The 10,126-nt window shown below is 42.7% G+C and overlaps 1 protein-coding gene across 1 annotated transcript in view; it reads right to left on the bottom strand.

Annotated features, from left to right (window-relative positions):
• Positions 1 to 7,679: 7,679 nt before the first annotated feature.
• Positions 7,680 to 10,126, bottom strand: part of LOC121536311 (5-hydroxytryptamine receptor 2A-like) — a 51,715-nt gene continuing 49,268 nt past the window's right edge. The window contains exon 3 of the mRNA XM_041843583.1: positions 7,680 to 9,570. Coding sequence (XP_041699517.1) covers positions 8,714 to 9,570 — 857 coding nt within the window. The 3' untranslated portion in view covers positions 7,680 to 8,713. The remainder of the gene's footprint in view (positions 9,571 to 10,126) is intronic.

Below are 10,126 nucleotides of genomic sequence, written 5' to 3'. Positions count from 1 at the left end.
GAATTAAATTCTAACACTGGTTTGCCCTTTTCTTCCATAAACTGTTCAATTTCTTCTCGTAAATCAAAGAAACGCCTCAGCACAGCACCTCGGCTTAACCATCTTACCTCAGTGTGGTATGGCAGGCCATAGATGTGGTCTTTCTCTCTGAGATGGCTGTCAAACTGACGGTGATTCAGGCTTCTGGATCGGATGAAATTAACAGTTTGGATGACCACCTTCATGACGTTATCCATCTTTAATGACTTGCAACACAAAGCCTCCTGGTGCAAAATACAGTGAAAAGTCAAAAAATCACGTCCTCCATTTGCAGATTGCACTTTCTCTCTGAACTTTGTCACAACGCCTGCTTTTTTCCCCGATCATTGAGGGCGCACCATCTGTAGCCAGGCTGACAGCGCGGGACCAGTCCACTCCGACCCTGTCCAGCGCGCCCGACGAGTGCGGTAAAAATATCAGCTGCTGTCGTTGTATCTGTCATCGGCACCAACTCCACGAACTCCTCGGTGACGGTCAATGTGTCATCAACTCCGCGGATGAAAATGGCCAGTTGTGCAACATCTGCAATGTCCGTGCTTTCATCAATTGCAACCAAAACGCAATAAATGACTTTACTTTTTGCTTCAACTGGCTGTCCAAATCCACTGAAAGATCGGAAATCCTGTCTGCAACTGTGTTTCTTGTCAGGCTGATATTTGCAAAAGCCTGCCGCTTTTCAGGGCACACAATCTCCGCTGCCTTCATCATGCATGTTTTTACAAATTCACCCTCACTAAATGGTTTTGAAGCCACTGCGATTTCATTAGCAATGAGGTAGCTAGCTTTCACTGCAGCGTCACTGATGTCTCGGCTGTGAGTAAACACAGACTGCTGTTTCTTCAGACCCGCCAACAGTTCATTCACCTTCTCTCATCTCCGCTGTCCTTGAAAGTTGTCATATTTGTCGGCATGAAGACTCACATAGTGGCGACGAAGGTTATATTCTTTCAGCACTGCAACATGCTCTGAACACACCAAACATACAGCTTTCCCATTCAATTCCGTGAATAAATAGGATGACCATTTTTCTTGGAACACTCTGCACTCTGCGTCCACTTTTCTCTTTTTTGACAGAGACATATTGGGGCAATGAGGGTGCCAAAGCACATACTGTTAAAAGTAGAAGCCGTAATAAATATCGCGGGCAAAACAAAGTAGCTCATTGGCTGCACGTGCTTGACCTACTTGCTCTGCCTCGGTATAAACAGTTTGCTTGCTTAACACAATTGCTATTGCGCCATCCAGTGGACGCAATTGGAACAGCAGTTTATTTTATTGAAAAATTGCAGCGCATTTTTATACTTTACAACAACAACAAAAAAAAAAGTTTTTATTTTTATTTATTTTTTAAATCATATCTGATCCTCATATCTGATTTTTTTAATCATATCTGATTTTTAAATCATACCTGATCCGGCCCGCGGGCCGTACGTTTGACACCCCTGATTTAGAGGAAGTGTATACTGGTTACGACGTCTCAAGAGGGACAAACAGTACTATTGCCGCTTTTTTCTTGTTTTTCAAGCGAAGGTCTTTAAGGGAGTATGCGAGGCACAGACGTTCACTTCACCTAGCTGAGTTCTGCTAGGAGAAAACCGAACCTAGTATGCAGATGCCTTTAGGACTCACACTCAGTGGTTGTGGTGTCTGTTTGGTTCAGTTGTTGTAGCCTTTGATGGACCACACCTGTGGAAAACTCATTATGGTTGACCATCCTCTCCTTGGATAAAAGTATCTGATGAGCATGTGAATTATATATGAACATATTCCCTTTTGATTAACTATTCAACACTTCAATAAATGTTGATATGAAGGTCTATGGATGAACAGTTGAGACTCTTTAAAGTCCTTCTCCAATCTCTTTTTCACCTCATTTAACACCTGATTTACTTAGAAAAAAGACATCTCAATAGGTGGTCCAGGGATGACATGGCACAAATGGGAGGAGGTGGGCCTTTCCTCTTTTGTTGTCTATTGTTCCTCACGCAAGGGGGAAGGCCGATGACATCACAGATTCCCATCAGGTCAACTCCTTGAATGCCCTACTCATTGAAGATTGCAGTCGTGTCTAAAAAACACTATTTTGCTAAAAAAACATATTTGTTTACCCTTTAGTGTGTGTACTTTATTGTATTTATACTTGGGATATCGCTTTTCAACTGGAAAAGTTCAACAATCGGTGGAGGACGTCTTTAAGCATTGTGGTTGCACATAAGTAAAATATTCACATCTGAAACAAGTAAAAAACTGTCCTTCTCCTGAAATACTGGCCTGGTTAAGAAACACCCCATACAGCAGGGTCTCCTAAACCGTTTAAGCTGCAACCCTCCTTCTCAATTACTTTTAAAATGTCCTGATAAATAAATAAAATTATAGGAATATATCCCCCAGACTTTAGCTGTTACAGAGGCTGGAACTAGCCGTGACCCACCAGCTGTGTAACACTGCTGTGAATAGAGCATTCAGAGTATCAAAACTAGTTGAACATACACTACCGGTCAAAAGTTTTAGAACACCTACTCATTCAAGGGTTTTTCTTTATTTTTACTATTTTCTACATTGTAGAATAATAGTGAAGATATCAAAACTATGAAATAACACATATGGAATCATGTAGTAACCAAAAAAGTGTTAAACAAATCTAAATATATTTTATATTTGAGATTCTTCAATAGTAACCCTTTGCCTTGATGACAGCTTTGCATACTCTTGGCATTCTCTCAACCAGCTTCATGAGGTAGTCACCTGGAATGCATTTCAATTAACAAGTGTGCCTTCTTAAAAGTTAATTTGTGGAATTTCTTTCCTTCTTAATGCGTTCAGTTGTGTTGTGACAAGGTAGAAGATAGCCCTATCTGGTAAAAGACCAAGTCCATATTACAGCAAGAACAGCTGAAATAAGCAAAGAGAAACAACAGTCCATCATTACTTTAAGACATGAAGGTCAGTCAATACAGACAATTTCAGGAACCTAGCAGTTAAGAGCGTTGGGCCTGTAACCAAAGGTCGCTGGATCGAATCCCCAAGCCGATGTGTCCTTGAGCAAGGCACTTAACCCTAATTGCTCTTGTAAGTCGCTATGGATAAGAGTGTCTGCTAAATGACTATAACGTAACGTAAGTGCAGTCGTAAAAACCATCAAGCGCTATGATGAAACTCGCTCTCATGAGGACTGCCACAGGAATGGAAGACCCAGAGTTACCTCTGCTGCAGAGGATAAGTTCATTAGAGTTACCAGCCTCAGAAATTGCAGCCCAAATAAATGCTTCACAGAGTTCAAGTAACAGACACATCTCAACATCAACTGTTCAGAGGAGACTGTGTGAATCAGGCCTTCATGGTCGCATTGCTGTAAAGAAACCACTACTAAAGGACACCAATAAGAAGAAGAGACTTGCTTGGGCCAAGAAACACGAGCAATTTACATTAGACCAGTGGACATTTGTCCTTTGGTCTGGAGTCCATATTGGAGATTTTTGGTTCCAACCGCCGTGTCTTCGTGAGACGCGGTATGGGTGAACGGATGATCTCCGCATGTGTATTTTCCACCGTAAAGCATGGAGGAGGAGGTGTTATGGTGTGGGGGTGCTTTGCTGGTGACACTGTCTGTGATTTATTTAGAATTCAAGGCACACTTAACCAGCATGGCTACCACAGCATTCTGCAGCGATACGCCATCCCATCTGGTTTGGGCTTAGTGGGACTATCATTTGTTTTTCAACAGGACAATGACCCAACACACCTCCAGGCTGTGTAAGGGCTATTTGACCACGAAGGAGAGTGATGGAGTGCTGCATCAGATGACCTGGCCTCCACAATCCCCCAACCTCAACCAAATTGAAATGGTTTGGGATGAGTCAGACCGCAGAGTGAAGGAAAAGCAGCCAACAAGTGCTCAGCATATGTGGGAACTCCTTCAAGACTGTTGGAAAAGCATTCCAGGTGTTAGGTTCTAAACAAACCGAGTAAAACTCACGGACGATTAGTGAAGCTCAACCAAGTTTATTCACCCACTGGGTCCCGCAGCTGCATAAGACAAAAAACATGTTCCAACCAACACATTTACTATATATATATATATATATATATATATATATATATATATATATATATATAATCCAATTTAGGTGAACTCCTCCTTCCCTCTAAACATTACATCTTCATTGCTAGGCAGGAAGTTAAGTGATGTGGGTAATAAACTGCTTCTTCTCCCTCAATGTGACCTGACCTGACCTCAACCCCATTCCTCACTAATCCACAGCTCTCCACCCTTATCAATAACTGTAATCATGTGATTGCCTCTCTTTTAATCAGTACATTCCAGAGCCCCCTGGCTCCTATCCAACCTTAATTGACCCCACCATATACATTCCTCCTACAGGTAACCATTAACTTCTGGTGTATAAACCAGACTATGGCACTCCTCATGTCTCTAGTATAACTGATGATTAACAATATTTAAAGTTTAGAAATCCGAACCCATCACAGGTGAAGCTGGTTGAGAGAATGCCAAGAGTGTGCAAAGCTGTCATCAAGGCAAAGGGTGGCTATTTGAAGAATCTCAATGATCAAATATATCTTCATTTGTTTAAAACTTTTCTGGTTACTACATGATTCCATATGTGTTATTTCATAGTTTTGATGTCTTCATGATTATTCTACAATGTAGAAAATGGTAAAAAATAAAGAAAAACCCTTGAATGAGTAGGTGTTCTAAAACTTTTGACCGGTAGTGTATAGGGTAGAGAATAACCTGTCAGATTTCTGATGATAGCCTGTGGGTATCTGATGATAGCCTCTGGGCTCATAAAACTCTAGACATTTAAGTCTGTCACTGGAATGGAGCTGGGCTTCTAACTAGCTTATACGGAGAGACCTTGGAGCAATGACAGCATTGTAAGACTCTCCCCAGCTCTGCTCTACCTTAACGGTTATAGCAATTTTGCATACCTCCACTACTACTTAGCCAAAGTGCATTATTTTGTATGTCAAATGGTTCCCTAGATGTTCAACTGGAGATACTGTATAGTACATATTGTATTAATACTGGGTACACTGGATACCAGACATAAATTGTGTTTCTGAAGGTGTAAAAGCATTATACATGTAAGCACATTGGAATTATTATCCTGTTTTGCTTTCTGAAAAGCATCCAATGGATCTTTGAATCTTTACTGTTTTTCTTCTCTTAGTAACCATGTGTGGATAAAGTGATGCTCCTCTTCTCTGTTGAGCACTGAAAACATTAGAGTGAAACACACTTGCCTGATTAAAGGTTTGTGTTACATTACCTCCCTGACAAAGACACAAATTACCTAATAAATTGACTGTGGTGTGTTTGTGTGTGTGTGGTTGTGTGTGTGTGTGGTGTGTCCCGAGTTCTGTGTGTCTGCAAACTCGCACGCACTCCCTTGAAGTTGTAACCAAACAATCAAACTGCCCACTGCTGACAATTACTTCATTGGTTGTTACCACATTGAGATGCTGTGCCTTCGTCAGCGACCCATCAGATCTTAGACAGCATAGTCATAGCACAACAAATCCCTTCAATAGACAGACTCTTTCTCTGAATGAAGGCACAAACGTATTGACTTGACACCCCATGTTGTCTGCAGGTTTGATGTTTGTTTATGGCTTGGCTTGTGCAAAGCTTGGTGGTTAGCCTACATTCAAGTACTGTGTGCCTCAATGAATACCACCTCATGATGTAGGACTGGCGGTCAATGACTGCCATAGGCCAGAGAGTGAAGTGGGTATTAAATTGTTCTTATTATGACAGCCGTGGAACTCAAGATATGTGCCATGCGTAGAGAGTGCGAAGTGACTGAAATTCCTACCAATACTGTAAATGGCACAACTACGAATTTGGTCTGAAATGTTTCCGTTTGTTACTGTTTGAAATGCCACTCTGTTTTTCAGTTATATTTTATTGCTGAGATTGAACATTGCTCATTGAGGTGTATTACAATGCATATTGATATTTTTTCAGCATAAAATCCATACTGATATTAATACCTACTCCAAGCACTTTATATGAGTATTTCTTTTTCATTTCAGTTTGTTTTCACTTTTAATTGATACTAAAGTAAACACATTTGTCTATGGCAAGAGATTAAAAGGAATCGATTAAACTGCTATGCTGCTTTGAATATCCAAGCCAAATACACAAAAACTGTTTTCAGGAAAACAGCTTGAATGAGATGAATTAGAGATCAAAGCCCTTTATAGAAACAATAATTATTTATCCTCTGTGAGAACATTTTCAAAGGCTAATTGAAGTAAAGGATAAACACCTGAGCCTTGTTTAAAAAAACATCACCTGCCATAATGATTGACACTAGGGTCACAGTAGCCAGCACTCTGACAGCATCTCTCTCTCTCTCTCTCTCTCTCTCACTCTCTCTCTCTCTCTCTCTCTCTCTCTCTCTCTCTCTCTCTCTCTCTCTCTCTCTCTCTCATTCTTCCCTCCATCCCACTGACTGTCTTGTTTTCCCATTTTCAGTTTCTCTAGGTCTCCTACGCTCCTTTCTCCCCATTCTTAATCAGTCCCACTCTTTCTTACTTCCTCACTTAATCATTTCATAGACTGACACAAGCTCAGTCACTAAAAGAAACCACAGAGACTGGGACAGGAGCCTACCGTACTCTTTCTCCTCTCTCCTTCCCTCTCTCCTCATATTTCTAATTAATCCATCCCTTCTCCCCACCCAGCTATTGAAGGGATTCCAGAATAATTATTTAAATAATGTGACCTAAATTAAACCCCTGCAGCCCCTTCTTTTACCCCTCTTAACATTACCTTAGGTGGCCGTTACCATGATGTCATGATGTAAGACAGGGAGGACCATCTGGCCCCAGTCTACAGGCTGGGAATTGCCTTTGTTGTTATTAATGTATATGTTATGTAGTTATGTTAGGCTTCAACTTGTGTTAATTGGGCTTTTTTATTATTTCCCTGTGAGAATATACTCATGATCCCAGTGACATTTGCTTTTTTTCTTCCTGGCTAATTACCCATTTCTAAATCATGATGGATCACCCAGGTATGGTTTTAAATGGTGAAGAAGTTAAAATGATCAGAGCTGATGGCCTTCATGAATAATTTAGTGGTAAGTTGGGTAATTTCAATAAAGAGGGATCGGGGAGCATGACAGCTGGGTTTAGAGATAGGTAATGATGACAGTGAATGGTGTATGTGTGTGTGTGGTGCTTTACTAATTCTAATACATAGCAGCCATTGAGGACTGGCATTTCATGCCCCCACACACTACCTTCATGGATAGGATTCTCATACATTAATGATTATCATCATCATCATTATCTCATTTACGCTATAAGACACTTGAACAGACATGCACCCAAACAAGCACTCAAACAGGACAAGCAATTAGGGTGTGTGTGTGTGTCTGTGTGTGCACGTGTGTGCGTCTGTTTGAATGTGCGTGCATAAGTGTTATTGAACAACAAGTTTTATCCCCTTAGTGTTGGGGGATAAAACTCCTAAATGATATGTTCGTTTTTATGTGAAGAAAATGAACATCGCCCACACACTTAGACACTTTGCTTCTCCTTGGTCTACAGTTAAAAAACAGGTCCGCTTTGACCAGTCAGACATACACACTAAAATGACCACCACACACTCATAAAGGCTTCAATTTCTATTTGACTTTGATTGGAAAAAGAAATTCTCATTTGTGTCAAGAGAAAAAATGGACACCATCAAATACACAGAACTCTCTCCGCTGGAGTTAGAAGTGGTTACCCAGGCAACATCAACATTGTCTATGTTTATAAAAGAAGCATCAGTTCTATGCTTAAGTAGGGTTGAGATCAGAGGACCTGGTAGTAGAGTGGCGATGGTGGGTTCCCTATGAAAAAGTGGGAGGGTTTATAACAACAGATCACATCAATCATAGGTACAACAACACTTAGTGCAAATGAGTCCCACGCCTTTACAAGGAAGGTCCTTTAGCCCCCTGAGCTATGCCTAGGAATCTCTCAACATATACATCTTCATTAGCCTACATCCCACCAGTACACATTTCTGTATTTTTATACTGCATGAAGGAAACACAAGAAAACACAAAAATGTGCTCTGTCTCTTCAGGTAATGACAACAAAAACCCACATTTATTTATGGACGGGCACAATGTATATACACAAATATATATTTGTATATGGTGTATGATAGCTTAGGTACCAGTACGTTTGGTTAACATTCCACTCCTTGACGTGTCATTGTGAAACATCTTTGGCACACAAGGAGTGGAATGTTAGCTAAACAGACTGGTACCCAAGCTAGGTGTATGAAAATATTTGGGGAAATGTATCCCCTCGTGCCCCCTGGCTGTTGCTGATAATTTAGCATTAGCTCAGTTGTTCTCTTCTGGTGTTACTAGTTTAAGTGTTTGTGAGGCAGGTTGTGTCTTTTCCTCTCGCTGTACTTCCTGCTTCCTACAGCTTATCGCTGTATTCACGCGTGGACAGATTTTGACGGGAGTGGACCCTCTCGCTTTGCGTATTCCTCTCTGGCATGAGTCTCACCACAGAGCTACTGAGCATGTTCCAGCACAGGAACCCCCTTTCCAAAGGTTTCCCTCCCAAAACAAGGCGAGATTGTGATCAAAACCCTGCACATCTCACTAGGATTATGGGAGATTCAGTCCTTACAGGCTCACACACAGCTGATGCTCTCATCTTGGTCCCTGGGTGCCTTGTCGTTGTCTGAGTTTGATTTGGTCCTTACCAGGGCTCGTAAGGAGTCCTTGGGTCCTCCACCACTTTGGGCCCCATTCCTGAGGGAACCCATTTCCTCCAGGGGCAGGTGGGTGGAGTTATAGGCCAGTGGAGGGATGGTGTTAACCAACATGAGCTGCAGAGGCTTCCTCTCTGGGCTGTACTGGCAGCGTACATAGCGGGAGAAGGCTGCACGGTACGTCTTGTTGAACAGAGTGTATACCAGAGGGTTGACGGCTGAGGAGAGGTATCCCACCCACACGAACACATTCAGCAGCCCCCCCATCACCCGTGGATCACAGTTCACGGGGTCGCACACCACTGCCAGCACGTTGGTGATGAAGAAAGGACACCACATGACCACGAACAGGAAGAAGACCACACCCAGGACCTTGGTGGCCTTCTGCTCATTGCTGATTGACTGCATTGTACGACGCCCGTACCGCGGGTCCACCCCGGCCCCGCCGACTCCTCCTCCCACCCCTCCTGTGTCACGGCTGAGCGAACGCCTGAAGAAGAGCTTCTCTGAGGAGAGCGAGGACTGTGGGAAGAAGCCCAGGGTCAGGGTGGTGCTCCACTTGGGCCGGGGCACCAGCTGGTCCAGGCAGAGGGTAGCCTCGTTCTGCAGGGCGCTGATGGTGAGGAAGTAGGTGACCACCATGATGGTGAGGGGGATGAAGAAGGCCACGAAGGAGCCCACCAGAACGAAACTGTCGTCTGTCAGCAGGCAGCTGCCATCTTTAAATACCTTGGTGTGGTCCCGCAGGCCTAGGACAGGGATGGGCATGGAGATACCTACAGAGAGACACAGAGAGAAGTTATTTTGGTGTGAGGTTTGCGTGTGTTCCACTTCTTGAGATTTCAAAGTAATTTTCTACAGCTTGTCTCTGCCTAAACCATAGCACTGTGGCGCTTCAAGATTGTACCAGTAATATCAAAAAGTAAAAAAAGTCAACAATCATAGCGCACCTGTTGCTCATTCCCACCGTAAATCAATCCACCAGGGCAGGATCCTCTTGCATTATTAATGCAATAGTCCTCATATCACCACTGTCTGCCCACCAGGACAGATAAACCCTGCAATTTCCCCTCACTGACCCAGCACTATTATCATTAGCGGCCAATAACTGGATTTGGGAGAGAGAGGGACAGAAGCATCTGGAGCCATTCACTATGGCTTTCATCCCCATAGCAACACAGTTAGATGCAGAGACCCTAATGCCCTCAGGGAGGAAGTGCAACTGGCCTGACACTGACAGACATTTTGGGGTTCAGAGTAGGAAAATAGACAGGGAATTAAAATCACATCACTTTAGGCATGGGTAACAGATTCAATTATTTATTACCTCCC

Source organism: Coregonus clupeaformis, chromosome 23 (assembly GCF_020615455.1).
Source record: "Coregonus clupeaformis isolate EN_2021a chromosome 23, ASM2061545v1, whole genome shotgun sequence".
In the NCBI taxonomy this organism is placed as follows: domain Eukaryota; kingdom Metazoa; phylum Chordata; class Actinopteri; order Salmoniformes; family Salmonidae; genus Coregonus; species Coregonus clupeaformis.
The sequence above is the reverse complement of the archived record's forward strand: the minus strand, read 5'-3'. Positions and strand labels throughout refer to the sequence as shown.